Consider the following 22,256-nt stretch of genomic DNA (forward strand, 5'->3'; position numbering starts at 1 on the left):
TGTGTGTGAAAAATCAATATAAAACCTGATTGATTTTCAAAGCTTTACAAATCCACCCTTAAAAATTAAGTCAATCAAGAAACTTATTCAAGATATTTAAATCAATTATGAAGGAACCTGTTTCAGTACTAAAAAATATATAAATTAATTATTCCTGAATATCTACATACCGAATTAATTCAGTATTAAACAGGCGCAGTTTTTTTTCTGAATTAATATTCAATAAATAAATATCCCGGTTTGGGAATCGAATCCGGTTCCTTGGGACAAGAGTGGCGTATTGATTTCTCTTCGTGGGAATGCACGGGGTCGCCTGATTTGCATCTGTGTTGTGCATTTCCGATATGCAAATGTCAAGCGGCGCGCAAAGGGTTAAGAGACACTCTGAGATAAGTTCAATATGTTAATTCGAAGACCCTTTGGCCCCTAATGCTGCTTAAACTTACTAATTTCATTTATACGAATGCGTTATAATTATTTGAATTTTTTTGGTTCACGTTTCTAGGTAGATTGAAATAGCCGGAGATCTGATTTAAAAAAAATTATATAAAAATCATCTTCCAAACCTTATCCGCACCCAATGGTGCATAGGGCACTGCATCGTATTGACGCAGTGTTATCTTGATCGTTACTTACACGAAGAAGGCACTTCAGGGACCAGTCCATGGTTATCTTAAATAAATATTGTAAAATTACTAATATTTATTTTCACCCCCTGGAATTGAACCCGGCACCTCTAAAAATCTACATTGAAATTTTTACACAGTGTAGTGCTTAGTGTGTTTGGCTAACGATGACAAAAAATGAGAGAGGAACTTAACATATGTCCTTTAAAAAAGAGAGTATTATATAATATGTTTATTTTTATGGAAGAATTTTTTTACGAGAAAATGCCTTAAATTTTTTTTTTAAAAGTAGATTAAAAAAATTCGTTAACTTGTTACTAAAAACTAACATAAAATAATACTGGCATTAAAAAAAAACAGAATCGCTAATTTGTATTAGATATGTACCTACATATAAGAGTTTGCAAATATATGATGTGATGCCAGAATGTAGGTATCAGGAATGAATATAGTCTAAGAGAATTAAAAAAAAATTGTTTTGTATGCTGTAAGAAGATGTAAATACACATATTTATTTATTTATTGAACGGCTGAAGCCTTTAAGATAATACATATATACAGTATCTAATATAAAAATAATAAAAAAATACACTAATGAATACACTAATAGAGAAACAAAAAAAGGATTATAACAAATAGTCTTATAACATAAAAATATATATGATGTCAATTATAATTTTTATTGATTCGGCATAAACTTTGTGGAAAGGCATGTTGATTATTTAGTTTTACTAATTTATAAGTTTCACCAACCACTTGTCGATGAAAACAACTGTAGTTTTCGAAACTAGTCTTGAGTAATTAAATTAAAATCAATAAGTGGTATTTTACAAGTTTACATTTTTTAATTTCTAAGTTATTAAAATAACGTGTAAATAATAGTTTGAATTGAATGTAATGTAGGTAAGCTAACTGAAGAGAAAAAATTATTAAAAAGATAAATTTATTACAGTGTTTTTTTTAATTAGTTTTATTTTGTACCAGAAGGTGAAAACATCTGTAAGTTTTCGAAACTAGTCGTATATATAAATAAAACTCATTAAAGTGGTATATTCAAGTGTTTAATTTTAATAAAATAATCATGTCATTCCACAAAGTTAATGCCGAATCAATAAATAATATTATTACAGTGGTTGTAATATTTACAAAATTAATTTGTTAGAAATAAAATAATAATTATGATTTTTCTCATAGAAATTGGATGAGCGGACTGTTTCCTTCACCGGAAAATCGGAAAAGCGACTAACACTGCCATCTAGCGAAGGGAAAATTGCTAACTCGCGTGGGAAATTCTCCACTAAGGGTTAGAGCTTAATACTGAAATACATGAAAAGCTGTTTTGAAGACCGGAATAAAAAAAAATTAAGTCAAATAAGTAGGAAAGGAGGAGTTTTAAAAATATTTAAAAAATACTAAAAGACTATAAAGAATATTGGAAATGAAATAATATTAAATAAGGAACATATAGGTACTAAGTTGATTAATCAATAGGTAGATCGAAGTTTTTTTAATATATATTTTTTTTATTTTGTGTTACATTTATTTTCAGTCGGTCTGGGTGTTATATATTTTTGTGATATATTTTTACATTTACCTTCCCTATCCTTACTATCCTACCTGCAGATAAGCCTCTTAAATTAAGGGTTATTTCTTTTTCAATATCTGTAAATCATTTACATGATTTTATTTTTTTTTAAATTATGTTTTAATCAACATTTGAATGAAAAATGTGGTCTATATATTGAAAATATTTGTATCTGAATTGACGGAGGTAGGTGGGTACCATTCAAATATCATATTAAATTAAAAACGAAACAAATTATTTATACTTATCTGAAGAAAAAAAAAACGGATAAAACAAAGAAAATACTTAATAAAATACAAGTAAGTAGGTACTTAAAGTAAGTAAAATAGGTATGTTTCTGTTTCTTAAAATCTATTTTTACACGTGTTTCGATGAATTCAGCGTCATTTTTAAATCGGTGTTTGAAAATTATGCGCAATGCATCGAAACAAGTGTCATAGTAGATTTTAAGAGATAGTGGTATTTAACAAATAACACTATACAAAAAAAATATTTTGAGTGTGTCTAAATACTGGTTCACAAATCTGGATTATCTCCAATTAGGATAAGGAAGTATATGGAAATCTGGGAAAAATTAATCACTTAAACCAGCCGATGACGGTCGTAAGCCTTTTAAACGTCTAGACTTCCATATTCCTCTACACCTATGTTGAGATGTCAAAAAATAATGGAAACGTGGATTTACAACATTTTGAGTGTGTCCAAATACTTGTTCACAAATCTGGATCAACTCCAATTATGGGAGTTATTTTTCATCTATGCTGAGACGTCAAAAATGATGTAAATAATAATAATAATAATTTGTATGATTTGTTTAGCGTACTTCTCGTAAAATACTACCTCAAGGGCGCTTATAAAAACATAAATAATAATAATAATAATAGGATGATGACGATGATAATGATATACAAAAAAAAATAAGTAAAGGTGGATTTGTTTGAGTGTTTGCATCGCCACCGGTCGTACCATAGCCGCGTCACGCGCTGTACACCGCACTCAGTATAGGTACTGAGTAGGTACTGAGTAGGTACTCGGTAGGTACTAAGTAAGTACCTACATATTGCCTATTGCCGATTCCTCTCTGTACTCGCTACCAATATCTCATCTCGTTCGTGTCTCAAATAAAATCACCCCATTGGCCTGTCCCGCGACAGGGACGCAGCTACTCCTCTCCTTACTGAAAGAGAGAGACGTCGAATTTTTAAAAGTGGCATACAAAAGAGACGGAGCGGTCCACCTTGAAAAAAAGAGACACACGCGCGAGACAGGGACGCCTGCGAACGAGGGAAAGGGATGGAGCAATCCGAATAGTTGCGGGTAACGCCGCCGAATGTCGCTACTTCTCGGGGGGGGCGGAGCCTCGATATCTTCTAGGATTGCGCCTTGCAGGGTGAGTGGGGGTTATTACTTTCGGCGGATCAGTCGCGGGGTGGCCGCCGTATCGCGTGCACGTCGTCCGCGAGCATCCCTCAATACTAATCTCTTCCGTGATGTTCGCGAGGTCACGATCTCTTGCCCTCTGGTGACATATCGCTGAGCGGACGTTGCGATCCTAAAAAAAGTGCGAATAATTTTAATTAGTGTAACAAAACTTAATAAAAAGCACATAAAATACCAGCGAATTTTACTCATTTAAATAAATTACATTGTTTTTATTTTCGTGTTTTATTGTGCCGAACTCAGCGGAACTTTTTTGTGATTTTTCCCAGTGACATTTTTTTCGATATCCGAGGATTCGATTTGTGTATTTTTTTCGTTCTGTGGAAAGATTTTTTCAGAACTTTCAGTGTTTAGTGTTTGTTTTTGAGAAACTTTACGTTTCGTGGTTCAATCGCCCTCTCCAAGAAGGGTGAATTAACCAAACTCCGAAATCGCAAATTGTGCCAGGTTAGTTTTGTTTTCAGTTTATTATTATATCCCAATCCGTCGAGTGTTAAATTAAGATCGAAACAGATGTTACCAACGTAAATATCAATCTAAAAATAGGTAGAAAAATAAAATTAAAATAGTGGGAATCAGAGAAAATAACAAAACAAATTATGAAAATATCATATTTTTTAAAGCTGTTGATAATCATCGAAAAAAAAAATTGGAACAAAATGGGAAAAGATGATGTAGGTACAAGAAAATGTGTTAGACCTTAACGATCATAATAAAATACATAATAATACTTTGATAAATTTAATACAATTTAGTTAGGTAAACATATATTAAATATATTCAAAAATATTCGTATTATATATATATATATATATATATATATATATATATATATATATATATATATATATATATATATATATATATATACACATATATATATTTACAAAACAACAAAAAAATCAATCACTTTTCACTTATAATCGAATCCTCAATACTAATAATACTTCAAAATTGCGTCATTAAGTATCCATACAACAATAATAATCATATTTAATTCATACAAAAAAATCCAGTATAACCGATTTTATACTAGCTTACTTGGAAAAATCAATTAACATATTGATAGTATTACCGTGTAGGTCTTTAAATATCATATATTATGTTATTTACATGCCGGTTCTGGGATTTGAACCAAGATTTTACTGACACTCGTTCAAGTGCTTTCCAGCAATTTTACCCCTAAAACTAAAAACCTATGTACACATAAACATACTCGTATCTATATTTAGACATCATACATAGATGGAGTCAGACATGGTATTAATTTTAAATAGTTCAACTTTATTCATAATGAGAAACTATATATATTTATATATATACGTATATATATATATATATATATATATATATATATATATATATATATATATATATATATATATATATATATATATATATATATATATATATAAACTACAGGAATAAATTTAGTCTGTATTTAAAAATATACTTTGAATGAAGTGTATTTTTTTTCAAGTAAATTAGTCATTTTTTAAATAGAATAGGAGAAAACTGTTGATTTTTTTATTCAAACATTTTTACGAACTCGAAAATCTTAACAATAAAACAAATCCCTTTTAAATATTATTGTGTCAAAATGATTACTTCATTGGCAAATAAAAAATATAAAATAAATTCAATTTATTTTTGTAAAATTTAATATCACCTGCCTGAATTATATTTAACGTAGGTTGGTATCAACAAATAATTAGTTGTTCAAAATACGTATATTTCATGACGTTGTGAAATTTCTTTAGCATAATTTATTTAAGACCTACATAATTCATAATTATCGAATTTCATACAGTTGTGTTATTATATTTTTTAATTTAAATTAAAGTTGAATTGTTATGACGATTATCGATAAGTGAGCAGAAATATGTCAAGGTATGCTTTGCAAAATTACTTCCGTATAATGTAACATTTTTAACTTCCGCATTAAAAATGAAAACAAATGTGATAATAAGATTTTTTCAATTAAATTATTTGTAATGTTTTAAAACAATATATGAATTTATATATTTTTTACCAATGGTGAAAACATTATTTGCGTAAATAAATGTGTGTTGGTACCTGGGTCGAAACTTACATTTTCCTATGAAATCATCACACATGCAGTGTTTGAAAATGATGCGGAATGCATCGAAACACGTGTCACAATAGATTTGAATAAATAGTGGTATTTATAAAGTAAAACATAAATTAAAAATGGATATTTATTATCGCACTGCCAAATCAATCAATGAAAATAATAATTACATTCAATTGCATAATAACGCGATTTATATTCCTATATATATTCTGAAACAAATTTGTAAAAAAAAACATAGAATTTTTTTATCAATGAGGATTATTAAAAAATTTTGTTAGGTATGTACTTAAAAGATAAAAAATATCAATCGGTGTATTGCACAATATCGCGATTTTATAGACTTTTTAAATGTGATGTTTTTACTGTAATAATTATTTAATTTTATCTTGGACTGACACCTGAAGCGCAAGCTAATTACCTTTCCATCATGTGTTTAACGATCAAGATAACACTGCTTCTATACGATGCAGTGCCCTATGCACCAGTGGGTGCGGATAAAGGTTAGAGAGAGAAGAATTATTACATATTATATTGTTATTATTTTACATATTTTTGTTAATATTGTTAAAGGCATTAGCCGTAAATGAATCTAAAATTAAAATAAATTAAAATAAAATAAACTTCCTCACACCCTTATCCGCACCCCAATGGTGCATCGGGCACTGCATCATATAAATGCAGTGTTATCTTGATCATTAACACACTAAGGAAAAGTGATCAGCCCTCCGCTTCAGGTACCAGCCCAGGGTAATATTGAATAAATATTGAGTGAAAAAATCGCTCATATAAAATAAACTTAGGGGGACAAGATAAATATTTATAAATCTTACTCTAGTAATAGTACATACCTACATCATTTTTATGGTCAATCGTAAAAAAAACATGTTACCTAATTTTAAAGGAAAAATGGTTTCCTCTTTATATTATTTTTTTTAAGCGGACAATGCAATTCACAGTAAAAAGAAGAGAGAAAAAAAACATAATATTTCCCGCAAAGGAAGTGGTCAATAATTTGACACATTTATTGTTCATGTCCTTGATAGATTTGATAATATTAGCAAATTCTAATGAAGAATTTTATCGAACGCTGATAATTGTGAAAAATATTTACACAGTCCTTACAGGATGCGTCTGCCAACGGAATTCCAGTCAATTCAAAGATAAAAACCGTTTGAATTCGGTCGTGTAGTGGTCACTGCGTTTAGCTACCCCGTTTAGGTTCCAGGATCGATTCCCAGATGTGTTAAAACAAATTTACGTGTTTTTTCACTCTATAATTTCACCCGGAAATGGTACCTGAAGCGCAGAAATAATCATTCTGCCTTTGTGTAATTAACGACCAATGTAACACTGCTTCGATTCAATTCGGATAAATTCATCGCAAGGCGAAACAGCTGTCACAAAAATAAATCATACTTGTTTATTTCACTTTAATATTATGAGATATTACCCAATTAATTTCATACGAATGATTACTTTGCCTTATTATTACGATTAACGATCAGTTTGATGCAGTGCCCTATGCACCATTGGGTGCGGATGAGGGTAGAAGATGATAAAATCGTTTGAAATAAGATAAAACATGTGTTTATTCGTTTTCTTATATCGTTCTTCCATGTATTATATTCTAAAATGCAATAAACTCGCATATGGTATGATCAAAGCCTTTATTATACAAATGAACGTACAGTCTTATGTACGTGTAGGTATAATTCGGAAATACTTTCCCATATACTTATCGTAATCATTTGTGACGTATTTTTAGATTCTTTTTTTTATTCTAAAACATAAATAAACTGAAATACTCAAATACAAAAAACTAACAACAATACGAAAAATAGTGACGAAAATAATTTTGTAGATGGAACAATATTCTTTTCTTTATTTTGTTATATTAGAAAATAAAATACAATAATAATGATAAAAAATAAAATTATATTTTCGTCGGTATTACAATAAACGTAATTATCTACTCAGATTATATGTAGGGTAGGTACTTTAGAAATACATTTTTAACTGATAGGTAAAAATGATAAATCTTAGGTAGACTGCCTTAATGAAATTTTTATGTTTTTCTGCGTTCTATATACATTTTACTTAAAAAATGTTTGAGAATATTTAATGTTTTATTAGTAGATATCGATTGTAGATAAAATATTTTTTTCTGAATTCATCCCTACAGCTTTTCACAAATAAATTATGAAAGTGAAGTCTAAGGCAAATTTATACAATTTTTTGTCTTAATAATCGTGAATCAGGAGATGTATTTTTCATTAATGCACATAGTGGAAAAATACATTTTTTACTAAATGAACCCATTCAGTTTTTCACAAATATATTTTAAAAGGACAAATTGATGACAAACTTTTTTATCTCTCTAATCTAGAATCGAGAGATTTTTTTTATTGATTGATGTCGATAGTGGAAAAAAATACGTTTTTCTTAATAAATCCCCTACATCTTTTTACAAATAAAAAATAAAAGTGGTGTTTAAGACAAATTATGCAGCATTTTATGTATTTAATCGCAAATCCTCATATTTATTTTTTTGCTAATAGATATAAAATAGAAAAATTATTGCTTTTAATAAATCGCTACGCCTTTTCACAAATAAATTGCACTAGTGATGTATTAGACAAATGTATGGTACTTTTTATCTGTATAACCGTGAATCCATACTTAGGTTTATAAAAAATCGTTTATGTTTTTAATATAAAAATAAGTACCTCATAAATTTGAGATTAAATTTATTAATGGTCTTAGGATTTCAATAATATATAATGTGACATAAAATAGAAATCTCGAATAATTCACAATTTATGTATTTTATGTAGGTGCATTCAATCCTACATGCATATTGTCAAGCGACTCGTATTTGGAGAATGATTTGTTCTCAATTTTATTTATTGTTTCGGCATTCACTTTGTGGCAAGACATGATGAAGTTCAAAAAAACACTTGTCTTTTACCACTTGAAATATTATTTTAATTTTCACGACTAGTTTCAGAAGCTACAGATGCTTCCATCTTCGGGTGTTAATATTAACTATATTTTATATTTATCCAAGTTTTCCTCGGTCTTTCTTTGCTTCTGTTACCAACTACATTTGCCTCAAAAATTTGTTTGTCTGCTCTTTCCTCACTCGTACGTTCCACATGCCAAAACGATCTCAACACACCTTTCTTAATTTTTATCGATAATGCTTATCTCAGCCTTGCATTCTTACCTTATTTCACCATTCAAACATCCATCATACATCGTTTTGCCGCACATCCGTCTGAGGGATCGCTTTTCAACTTCATTCAGTCTGCTTTCATCCTTCTTTTGCCAACTCCATGCGTCGCTTCCATACACAAGGGTTGAAACTAGAACCCCGTTGTGTACTGCCAGTTTAGCTTTCGCTGATAGGTTTTTATTTACTATAACTGATTTCAGTTCACGATTCACTCTGTTCCCAGCATAGTGGTATTTACCAAGTTTCATAACCAGCGGAGATACCTATAGTACATAAATAATAAATATTTATTATTATTACTACCATTATTATTACATTTATTATGAATGGTGTTTATTGATGCAAATGTAAGGTATGCGCGGGTAATATTGGACACGAAGTGGGACTGGCAGATTTGAACAAGAGTGTAATGTTATTGGAACTGTTTGAACGGGTTCCTTTGTTCAATCGCTCTCTGGAGTCAATAAGCTCGTATATTAATTACTTTTGTAGAACATTATTGCTTGTGATTATTTACGTTCGAGATAAACTGGCATCATGTTGGGTATCAGATATCTGGGAACCGGTGCGATTCTGTTCTTATTACACACGCACATGTGTATATACGTCACTAACTGATGGGGGAAATCGGGAAAAAATTGACTTTTTTTTTTTCAACAAAAAATTTTTTGTTACATTTGGCAGTCACCCAGTGAAAAGATGTTGCTACCAATATCAAATCATGTTTTCGTTTGCAAAAAAATATGTTTAATAATAGAAAAATCCTTTTTAAAGTAAATTTTGTATTTCATATAATAAAATAACTATTTAGTTTTTTCCACATATATTTGATTTGACCAGTGATCGGGTTTCGTCATTACCAATATCATCATCGAAGAAACCTAATTACTGGTCAAATGATATATGTGGAAAAAACTATATGATTGTTGTTTTACTGTATAAAATGCAGTTCCTACAAGAAATGTCAGAATAAAACTTAAAAACGATAAATTGTATTCCTTAAAAAAAGTATTATTTAAACCATATTTGAAGCAATGAATTCGTAATTTTACATTTTATGACTAAAAAAATAATTGTATATAAACATTTTAACCTACATGATAGAGTAGGTATTTAAAATACTTGCATGTGCTCAGTTCAGGGTGGTATTAATCAATCATAGGGCATGTATGAGAAGATGCATGAATATGGAAGAGGCGAAGAATATTCGCGAAAATATAATGGTGTTAGATTCTATTCTCTGGCGAGTGTTTTTGCCCAGAATTTTCACGCTTGAATTACATGAAATTATAGTAACTTTAAACATAAAAGAGTAAATCCACTCACGAGTAGGCATAAGCTTTGAAACTTAAAAAGTTGAAGCCTGAGTAGGGTCATGATAAGCGGTGTGCATAAGTCTTAGCTAGATTTCAGTGTCACTTGGACCTTAGGTAATTCGAAAAAAATTCTCTGTGATCGAGATATTATTTTCGATTCGATTTTTTTTACATTTTTATCTAAGCATATTTGTTACATTTTACCCCGAAATCCTCTTCCCAGTACCCAAATATTATCTGAAGTAACCATTGAGATCAGTTTAAGACATTAATGTCACATATCGAGTTGAATCAAACAATAAGGAGAGTGATTAAAAACAATTTGGGCACCGAATATCTGTGGGATCACGATATAAACATTTATCCCAGGCCTTGATAACGAAAACACGTGACGAATAATATAATATCATAATTAATATCGTCTAACTCATTATGGCCAATTGAGTCGATTCGTTATCACCGTTACTCCTATAAGTGTCACTAACGTGATAAGAGAACATTTTCTCAAGGAAGCTTCCAGAAAATCCCGACAGATGGCACTGATTATATTTCAAAAACAATAACATGGCATTTAATTACTTTTCTTAATATATATTGTATTATATTTTTAGATGTATGACTAATGAGTAAATGTTACTATTTTTTAGTTTCACAATAGGTATTAGTTACTATTTCTACTTCATATACAGAAAAAATGTACATTGGCGGGATTATCGCTAAAAAGCAATATCTTCAGATCGACTAAAAGCAGACTTGTGATATTGGTTAAAACGTTTGATACCTTATATAGCTGTTTGCAATCAGAGGGTAGATAGTGCATGAACGTAAAGTATAAATGAGAGAGAAAAAAATCATAAATTACAATTTACTGCTGTACCTACCTCTTGATGATGCAACTACTTCTTTTATTAAATACTCATAAAAATTTCAAATCGATGATAATAAGGAAGGCAAAGGATGAAGGGAGTTTAGGGAAGGAGGTAGAGGAAAATATTTCTAAAAAAAAATAATTAAAAATAGATAGGTTTTACCACAAAGTGACTGCCGAATCAATTAATGAGAAAGTATGTCTTTCCAGCTTATGTTTTTTAATTAAAATTGTCATATACTTATATCAATAGCTATAAATACATATTACGCCACCAAATTTGTGCACTGATTAGCATGGTTAGCTTTAAATGACCGAATCCAAAAACCGAATTAAGTAATGACTTCTTTTGAAGAAGTCATTATTCAATTCGGATCTTTTTTTTATCAACAAAATTTTGATGTTTTATAATCCTTTTTTAATCCTTGTCCACACTCAATGGGGTGCTGCACTACCTAACGTCCAAGTGACTCTGAAATCTTCTTCTTCTTCTTCTAACCCTTATTCGCACCCAATGGTGCATAGGGCACTGCATCATATTAACGCAGTGTTATCTTGATCGTTAACACATGAAGGAAAGGTGATCAGCCAGATACCAGTCCAGAGTAATATTGGATAAATATTAGAGTGAAAATATCACTTACAATATTTATTTGACCTAGGAATCGAACCCGGGACCTCCAGAACGGTAGCCGAGGCCATTGCACTACGGAGGCGGACATCTGAAATCTAGCTACGGCTTATGCAACACCGCTTATCACGACCCTACTCAGGCTTCAACTTTAAGTTTTATAGCCTATGCCTACTTGTGAGTGGATTTACTCTTTATGTTTAAAGTTACTATAATTTCATGTAATTCATGAGTGAAAATTCTAGGCAAAAACACTCGCTTCCGGATCTTTATTTCCATCGCCCATGTCTATATTTTTTTATACGTGGAAGTGTACACACACCGCAAAGGGTCTAAGTGTTTTCATGCTCTGCGTTGCACGCTATTAATACATTTCAACACCTTTTTACGAAAAAACACGCCGAAATACTGTCACTTAAGAAATGTCTGCCCGCAGAAAATATTTCAACACAAGTATAGGGCAAAGCGTAAAAATGTATTCGCGTTTTTTAATCACACTCTAGTATAGTTACACAAAAAATTGAACTTTTTACTCATTATCTAATATTACCAAGTACTTAAAAAAAAAACGACATCACTCTAACAAGATGAAAAAAATTTAAAATTATCTCTATACAAGTAGAATAAAATAACCTTATGGTGGAATAATTAAAAGATAAATCATTTACAATTTTATTTTGATTTTATAAAATTAAAGTAAAAAAACAGTCTGATGATGTCGGTTACGATAGAAACCGGTGGCTGGTCAAATAAAATTTGTGTGGAAAGTTTTTTTATGCAGTTTTTTTTATATTCAACTATTTTTTTGCTCGTTATGCGAATTACTCGTTATGAAAGGTGCTCGTTATGAGAGGTGCTCGTTATGAGAGGTGCTCGTTATGAGAGATGCTCGTTATGAGAGGTGCTCGTTATGAGAGGTGCTCGTTATGAGAGGTGCTCGTTATGAGAGGTGCTCGTTATGAGAGGTGCTCGTTATGAGAGGGTCTCGTGATGAGAGGTTCCACTGAATTGCTCGAAAAATGAACGACAAATTCAAATGGCGATTCGATCTAAATTCGAATGAAAGGATTTAAATTTAGAATTAAGAACGCTCATTGCGCGTTCCATATTCAAAATCATTCAAATATGAATGTTTTTTGTTCTAAATTCAAATGGTCCCTTTGTGTCTGCGCGAGCTATCTGCGCAAGATTCTCAGTATGCCATGCTGTCGCTCAACGACATAAGGGGTATCTACACTCTAAGGGATCTGAATTACTTAGGCGGTTGGTTACATATATGATTTCAATATATTTTTTACTTTTTTACTATGCCCCTTGTCCGTACCCAATGGTGCAAAGGGCACAATTGAATCGACACGGTGAAAACTGATTTTTATTTGTATAAAGCAAGGGGATTTTTGGATATATGCATACAAAGAGAATATAATACCACAACAGTTGTAAACAATATTTGTAAACAATTGTCGCCTCTTTCACATTCACGCGTCTTCTCATATATGCCCGTCGATTATTCCGACTCCTGACCTGACCACATTCAAGTATTTGAAATACTTGTTCATGCCAATTTTTCTTGGGTCTTTCTCTTCTTCCATTTTCAATAATATTCGCCTCACAAATTCGTCTTACTGTTCTGTGCATGTATATGGTAGGTTGGAAGATATTGCTGCTTTACAACAAAACCTCAACATTTACATAAATTATGTTCAAGATATTGAAATTAATAAATATAATTGATGGTATAAAAAAAGAAGTGAAGAAGCTCGTATTGTCCTCCACATTAGTTGTCGGTACAATTCGGTGCCCTATGCATTATTAGCTGAATATCTAAATAGCATTGATGTCCATAATATCCTACTTATGTATAAAAAATATTCTAATAACGGTAGTTACCCCATTTGGGCCTAGCACGCTGGCACAGTGAATCTTTCCAACCATCTCAACAGATCTTATTTCCAAGATCTCTTCGGGAGCTTCCAAACAGGAAATACGCTCTCGCCATTTTGTTTTTTTTTCATTCCAAATTTAAATTTAAATATCGTTCGGTTCCACGTTTAAATTGAGCGGGAAGTTTGACAGCCGTTAACTTTGTGGGAGGGAATGGGACATTGACATTTTGTTTTATAGACATGACAGAATTAATTTTTACATGGACATATGTTGAAGGGACTATTTATTTTATTTTTAATAATAACATAATATCACCAGATTTTTTAAAAATTATTATAAAGATAAATATTTGTTTTTTTTTTTACAAAAATACTTCAATTCCATACTATTTCTGTGAGCCTAAGCAGCTCATTATTAGAAATAGGTGTCAAATTGTGGAACAGTGGATTCGAACCGAGAAACTCTTACTCAAGAGTCCGCGACACTAACCACGGGACCACAACCCGACAAAAGTATTTATTAAGTTTTTTTTTTAAATAATAATTTCCAAAGCCTCTACTGATGCTTATCTGCGGGTTGAATAGTAAGTATAGGAAAAATAAAAGCAAAAAATACATTAGTAGGTATATATTACGATAATAATTTTTCACAGTTTTTCAATAATAAATCAATAATTATAAATTTTTCACTGAGATTTTCATATATAGCAAATTCTGATACAAACATAAAAAAATTAATTTTATAATTTTTACTAGACAGCTTATTTGAAGCGAAACACACACCCTATGTAAAATTAGAGCATTGACACCATATTTTCTTTTGTGACGTCACTTAATTATATTTTAATTACCTGGTATAATATTAGTGTTACTGACTTTTAAAGGTTAACAATAATAAACCCACCAATCGAAATTTTAATAAAATATTTAAAAACGCGACTAGAAATTAAAGTGTGTTTGAATATATAATTCAATCAATCGTGTTTGAAAATGATGCGGAATGCATTGAAACACGTGTCACAATAGATTTTAAGAAAAAGTGGTATTTAATAATAGGCCGGCATATATGAGAAGATGCACAAAATTTGGAAGAGGCAAATATTTTTTATCAAGACAGAATGGTTTGGCGCTCTGTTTTCTCTGCCTACCCCTGCGTATAATGACATGATGGTTAATTCGTTAAATACTCAATCAAATATTTGACCATGCCAAATACATAGTTATGCCTTGTTTTATGCATATTATTAGTCTTATGCAAATCAATATCTATATATATCTATATAAATGTGGAAAATCTATATAATACCTGATATTGACTTTTCACCCTTAGAAATTAAGTCAATCAAGTAACTTATTTAAGATATTTGAATCAATTATTAAGGAACCTGTTTCAATACTAAAAATAAACATATAAATTATTCCTGAATACTTAGATATAATAATAAAAACCCTTATCCGCACCCCAATGGTGCATAGGGCACTGCGTCATATCAACGCAGTGTTATCTTGATCGTTTACATATGAAGGAAAGGTGATCAGCCCTCTGCTTCAGGTACCAGTCCAGGGTAATATTGAATAAATATTGCAGTGAAAAAAATCACTTATATTTATTTAACCACCCTTGGGAATCGAACCCGGGACCTCCAGAACGGTAGCTGAGAGTGCTGACCATTACACTACGGAGGCGGACAACTTAGATATAGAAGTATTAAAAATTTTATACATACATATGGTACTCGTGTTGTTTAAAAGTAAAATACAGTGAATTAAAGTAAATGCAGTGCTATATGCACCTTTGCGAAGATGCAAGAAGTCATTTTCACTGCTTTCAGCGCATATTATTTACAATGAGCTTATTAAGATTCCACCCTAATGTAAATTATGATATTGGTAAACGTAGAAATATTTTGGGGTGCCATAAATTGTCTAGCACCTTGAAGGGGACGTATTCAGATTAACTTGCCATGTATGCGACTGTAGATGGCACTACGTACAACGATTTCAACACGATCTAATCATTAAAAGTAATTTCCCCTAACCATAGTTAAAAATAATCTAATATTAGTACGTAACACGAATAGATTATTCTTTAAAAATATCTGTATTTTTTTTTCTTATTATCTTTCAATACCGGTTTATAGGGACTATTTTTTACTTATATAATGACGAAAAAAACCTTTTAAATACAATATTGTGACAAATTTCCAAAAACATCCATTGCAAGCCCTGTTTAGCAGTATCTATCCACCTAATAGTAAAAAATAAATATATGTCGGTTAATAAAAAATATAGTTAGCGGTTGATATTATAGAGTAGATAAAATTCAATCAAGATTCTTATCAGGCCTTCGAAACCCACCCCTCTATTCGATGATTCCATAAAACTTTGAAAGTTAGAAAATATTCAAATTCGTAATAATGGTCCCATTAATCATGGCTCCATTGATTAGCGCAGATCGTCACATGCAAGCAGTTACCCCTTCTGGCCTCCCCTATCGGTCCCCTCGCCCCCCACCCCCACCCCCGCCAAGAGAAGGGGGTAATAAATTGCCGAACATATATTTTATATTGTCTGAACTATCTTCGATCGGAATCACGATAGTGTAAGAGCAGGTGAGGGTGCTACCCTACCGAGAAAAATTAAAACTAAAGTCGTCAACCAGTGGCTAAATTTGTTTTTAAATCATTTCGTCACCTTATTTCTTTATAACTTATGAAAATGTATGACAATTTTCGATTTATTTCAGTGATTTTTCCATTCACTAACCTTTAATAGTTATTTTGTTTAATTTACTATACACACACACACACACACTTAAATAAACAGTTTGAACTAAGTTTTTTTTTTGACAAAAAAGAGAAATATTTGTGTTTTTTTACTTATTTACAAAAATACTTCAATTTCATACTATTTTATGTGAGCTTAAACGGCTCATTATTTAAAATAGGTATCAAAATGTGGTATAGTGGGTTCGAACCCAGAAACTCTGACTTGATAGTCCGCAACACTGACCACGGGGTCACAACCCGACACACGCTATTACGTAAGGAACAAATTACTTATATTAGTTAGTATGAAAAAATCCTTGAAATTGTTCGAAAATCAACTAGAAATTTCGTAAGTCATAAAATAATAATTTCATTAATTGATTCGGCAGTCACTTTGTGGTAAAATCTATCCGTTAAGTTTTACGGTGTTTGAAAATGATGCGGAATGCATCCGAATCACGTGTCTCAATAGATTTTAAGATATAGTGGTATTTACCAAGTAAAACTTAAGTTAAAATGGAGATATATTACCGCAAAGTAACTTGCCAAATCAATTAATAAAATAACATATTGTGACATTCTCCTTATCTTTCATCGTTCACTTTGTGTAATACCACTTTGGAAAACATTAAAAAGGATACTTCATGACTATCTCTTTAGTGTAATTAAAATGGTCTTAGTTTAGATAATCTAGGAAAATTAGAAATAAAATGATGGAATGATTATTCCGAAACCGGTATTACATCACAAAGTTAACAATGCTTTTAACCATAGATAACTAAACATTCGTCAACGCGACGACGTCCTTCTCCAAAAAAGTCAAATGCACTTGCTTCCCTGCACCTACGGAATAGTGTTTTATTGTTAAATGTCTCTTATTTCATTCCTAATAAACCAAACTTAAGTGTCATGTAATTAGTTACTATTTTTAATAAGTATTTTTTATGATTCTCTCGTTTTTAATTGCGTAGTCCGCCAGACGAATGTTTAGTTACTATGTATCTACAAATATAGTTCAGTCATCTAGGGTTAAAATACAAAATTTAACATATTATGATTAATGTAGGTATTTATGTTTCAATTCGTGATTATATCCTTACATATTTCGAACAAAAAATGTAGAAATTCTAGCGGCGAAATAATATTCTATTTCGTGCTTGGGTATCAGATCGAATACCAATACCAAGTAATTGTTGAATAAAAAAAAATGTCACGGGGCTGTGTTTACCACCCCTAGCGGTTCGAATTTGAATAATACGTAAGAGGCAGTGACCGGCGATATCGGCGATACACCCTGACGTGAGCCCTTATAAAATTGTTCTTAAAACACGATATTTCACAATAAACGTCGAGGAGTTTTTTTTCCTATATTTTATTTTCCCGATAATATTGCGGGGGGAGCCAGGTTGATTGGAAGGGGTGTATTTATGACTTACTTTAGCCTGGAACAGAAGTAACCTGATAGGAACGGAGAAACTAATTTATTGGGGGTGGAACGAATGATTGATTTGGAGTATGGGACGATACCGAAATATTGTATTATTTTCAACGAAGACTATGAAATAATCGTATGAATGTCTTAACTCATATTCCATGTAAATAATTGCGACAAATCATGCTATACACATAAGACATTATTCACATATAAAGGGATATAATTTACGATTATTTTTCTTGTTTTCTTCTGTTTCAATCGTATTGACTGACAGTTAGGCAAGTTTTTAAACTATGAGTTCTGTATCTCATATGGAGATACAGAACTGGTACCCGAGTACTAAATACCCCGAAGAATTACATTAAATACAATATATTTACCAAGTAAAATTTTAATTACAATTGGATAGATATTACCACAAAGTGACAGAATTAATTAATAAAATGATCAATACTCTTCAGGTGTTTTGATATTAATAGGTTTTGGTGATCATCTGTCGATGATAACATCTGTAGTTTTCGAAACTAGTCGTGTGAAATAAACTCAATTAGTAGTAGTCTTACACAAGAGTTTAATTTTCAAAAACTAATATTTTTCTGGAAAAGCTATTTTTGAGTTTAAAGGAATTTTTGAGTCTCGCCTTCGAGAAATTGTGTAATTTTTCTAGGGCTAGTCCTATAATGTTGAAGATCATAAACACACCCCGAGAAAAGAAATAAAAGTAAATAAAACAATTATTTAATGATCGCCTGTTCGTTCACGAGCGAATGCGCCACAGAAACTATAAACTGACCGCTATAAACTTCCAATATGGGGATATTCCAATTTGAGTCGTACACGAATTGTAAGAATAATTGTTACGTGTTTTGTCGGGTACGGGCGCTAACAATCGAACCTGAATTATCGCGTATCGCCTTCGGCGCCGTCCCGACCACCTCTGGGCCGAGAGGGGGATGCGATGACAAGCACGCGAACCTGCTACTCCGATACAAGAAGCCCGAATATTAACCCCCTCGCTACACCCCAGGCACCAATCTATCCGACATCGTTTAACCCCCTGCCTCCCGCCATTATCGATTGCCATTACTACATTTCACCGCCATACACGAATATGTATATATTTTAGCTTTTTTTTCTTCGCAGGTCGAACATCAAATGAACACTACAGTCACGGAAGCCGACTGTGTCAAGAACGACTGAAGGAACGAAGATACAAGATTCGATACGGGACTCGTATATACCACACATCCCCTCGATACCATAACGTGATGAGCTAGAAACGCTGAATCGGGTAGATTCGACTAATCTGCGAGCGATGAAGGTGAGAATAGCGATCTAGACGAAGAATCACGAACTGCGAGCGAGGATTCGCGAGTACGGTTTCCGGGGTTCCGAACGTTTCCAAAACGGCATTCTTAGCGAAGAAGCAGGTGGCGGTGGGTGAGCGGGTGGAGGCTGCGCCCCGCATGCACCCGACGGGGGCGGCGGCGCTACCTGCCGCGCAGGACCTGGAGCCCCACGCCCTGCACTCCATGGACTGGCTCTTCAAGAAGGAGCGGATCTACTTACTAGCTCAGTTCTGGCAACAGGTGAGTCCCGCGCTCGGTGATTCATCGCCGCTTCATACTTCATCTCCGACAGCTCGAACTTAATAAACTACCGATAATTTAATTTTAACTAGCTCTCAGTATCAATCCGCGTCATTAACTGGAAGATTCAATAACATAAAACGGAATCGATTACCCATAACAGCGCTACATCATCTTCAAACCGAATTTCTTTAACTCTTCGTCTAATTGACCTTAATGTAGCTATCGAATAATGATTCGACATAATTCATTTCGAGTTCCCTATTATTGCTTCGCTCAAAATTAATTTGAAGGTCATCCATCAGTCGGTAACGGAACCATCTAGACTCGACACTGAATAGGGACCCATCGAATCGATTAAGATATTAGTAGTCACGTTTTACGGGATCGCCTTTATAAAGACGTATTGAATATCGACTAAAGCGACTGGTTATTCAACAAACAATAATTTGTTTCTTCGGATCGGATAGTCGCACGGAATTCCTAATAGCTAATAACTTACTACCTCTCACCCCCGACTGAGAAAAGTCAGTTGTTGACTGTATCGAGATACCTACAAAAACACCCATGAAAACTCTCATTATACTAAACGACAAAATTCCCCGATATTACAATCATAATTCAAGTCTCACCAAAAACTAAATCGCCCGTGAACTCAGTAATAAAAAAACTAAACACTTCATCGAATGAGGTTTTTATATTAAATACCAATTTGAAACGCGATGAAATGTGAAGTGATTCGAGAAAAATAACGATTTTATTTATTTGTATAGTTTTTACGTAAAATTCTGGAGAATATCATTTGATGGCCTTTAAAAACATTTAACGTTTTCCAATATATTTTTTTAGTTTAGTACAATCGCACAAAATGACATTTTGATGATTTCGGTATATTTTGAGAGTCATTCGTTATGCTGTCATCATCTCCCTCATAAAAAAACAAGCATATCACAATACTTTTATTCCAATCCAGTCTTGTCTCTTTTCTGGTCTAATATTTGCACACCGTTCAAAAGTCGCTCTGAATCGACGTCACATATCTCGGGTTTCTTGCCTATTCGTCAAGTTATCGGCGCAGAAGTGCAAAAGAGGACAGTCGGTGAGGCGGGGGCGATAAAGCCTTAATTGCCTCGATCACGGTTGAGTGGATTAACTAAACTGCCGTGTCGTTTCGCTAGTTTGCTCTTCTGTATACCAAACAGGCGTAGAGGCACATTTTCATCCGTTTGATGGGTACGTTTTCGTCGATTCGTAGCTTTTTGTCTTTTACACGCCACGTTTGTATTACCTCCCACTGATTACGAATAAAATCAATGTTACGCTTAAAAATATATCAGATAAAACAACGAAAAACAAACATAAATAAACAGTGTAGCGAAATATCTATAAATCATGTATTTTAACCTTTTTTTATATTTTTTTTAAATATATAAGTTCACTTATTCGCCTTAATTATAGTGGCAAAGGTTTTCAAAAGAATAAAATAAAAAGTCGTCATGCATAATATATTATGTAAGTATTGGATCTAGTTACCTTGAGGGACTGCACTGATGAAAATATATGTATACCTATTTTTAATTATGAAAGTATATGAATATTTTTATTTTATTTTATATATAAATTCATTAGAGCCAACAATAATTTTGATCCACCCATTACAATACCATAAGTATTCTTAAGCATTTCAGCTATTTCCTATTTGAAGCTAGATTTGAAATAATATTTTTCTTTACGTCATGATCGTCGATACAATATTCTCTAGCTCATAATCTCGTAAGATCGATTACACCCAACAATGCAGGCTCTTAATTGAATTATAATTCGATAATTTCGTTACAGATGATTGACAACGTCGGATATTTTTTTCTAGAATCAAATTACAGCGCTCCACAGTAAATCGAGGCTAGACCAACTTTAAAAATGACCATAAAAGCATTATGCCAAACATTTTTTTCGATAAATGTCAAAATATATGTATGTTATTATATTTGTGAGGTATTATATACCATATTCTATCAATGAGGTCCGAATTCTGGATTATATTAATATAATCTAGACCCGCCTGAAAACATGATTTCATTTTTTTATGTAGCTTTGAGCAGTTATTTTATTTACAACATTTTGAGTTTGTCCAAATACTTGTTCACAAATCTGTATTATCTCCAGTATATGTATTATCTTATAATCTGTATTATTTATAAAATAAAATTAAGATAGATGAATAAAAATATGGAAGTTAAATTAGTTCTAAATAAGTAGTTGGTGTTTTAAGAATATCGGAGAATTTTGGTAATATTACAAATATCCTGTATGCATCATCAATCAAAAAAAGTATCAGCGCAAAAAGCGGTATCAGAAGGTTTGATTTGTTGCCTTTAAAAAACAAATAACATTTTTTCCAAGACCTAGTATCCTTCTCGTATTAAGAATACCGAGATATGTATCGTTAATTATCACAAAAGACAAAAAACTAGCCAGTTTACCTCATCATTATGTGGAAAATTTGATCCGTTCGAGCCGCAGAGTCCAATGGGCGTCTGCTATAATTAAATATAGATTTGTGTCGATTCTCATTTTTTGTACATTGCAACACCGTAATTGGCCGCCATTATCGAAGCCGTTCAATGGAGAAACTTTACAATCTTCGTGTTGTTCCTATAGTTATTAGGGATCATATATCTGGGACAGACGTGAACACGACACAACTAGAAACAGACAAATTTGAACAACCGCATCGAAAGGGTGAATGCGGCAAGAAAAGATTCGTTTTTAAATATAAGAA

At 32.1% G+C, this 22,256-nt stretch overlaps 1 protein-coding gene across 4 annotated transcripts in view; it reads left to right on the forward strand.

Moving 5' to 3' along the window:
- Nucleotides 1-3,632: 3,632 nt before the first annotated feature.
- ct (homeobox protein, cut) overlaps nucleotides 3,633-22,256 on the forward strand; it is a 227,335-nt gene continuing 208,711 nt past the window's right edge. For all 4 annotated transcript variants that reach the window (XM_088273802.1, XM_088273803.1, XM_088273806.1 and 1 more), the window contains exons 1-2: nucleotides 3,633-4,098; nucleotides 19,029-19,474. In XM_088273802.1, coding sequence (XP_088129928.1) covers nucleotides 19,352-19,474 — 123 coding nt within the window. In that variant the 5' untranslated portion in view covers nucleotides 3,633-4,098; nucleotides 19,029-19,351. The remainder of the gene's footprint in view (nucleotides 4,099-19,028; nucleotides 19,475-22,256) is intronic.

The sequence above is a fragment of the Brachycentrus maculatus genome, unplaced genomic scaffold (assembly GCF_059751285.1).
Source record: "Brachycentrus maculatus isolate JH-2025_06_01 unplaced genomic scaffold, ASM5975128v1 h1tg000605l, whole genome shotgun sequence".
In the NCBI taxonomy this organism is placed as follows: Eukaryota; Metazoa; Arthropoda; class Insecta; order Trichoptera; family Brachycentridae; genus Brachycentrus; species Brachycentrus maculatus.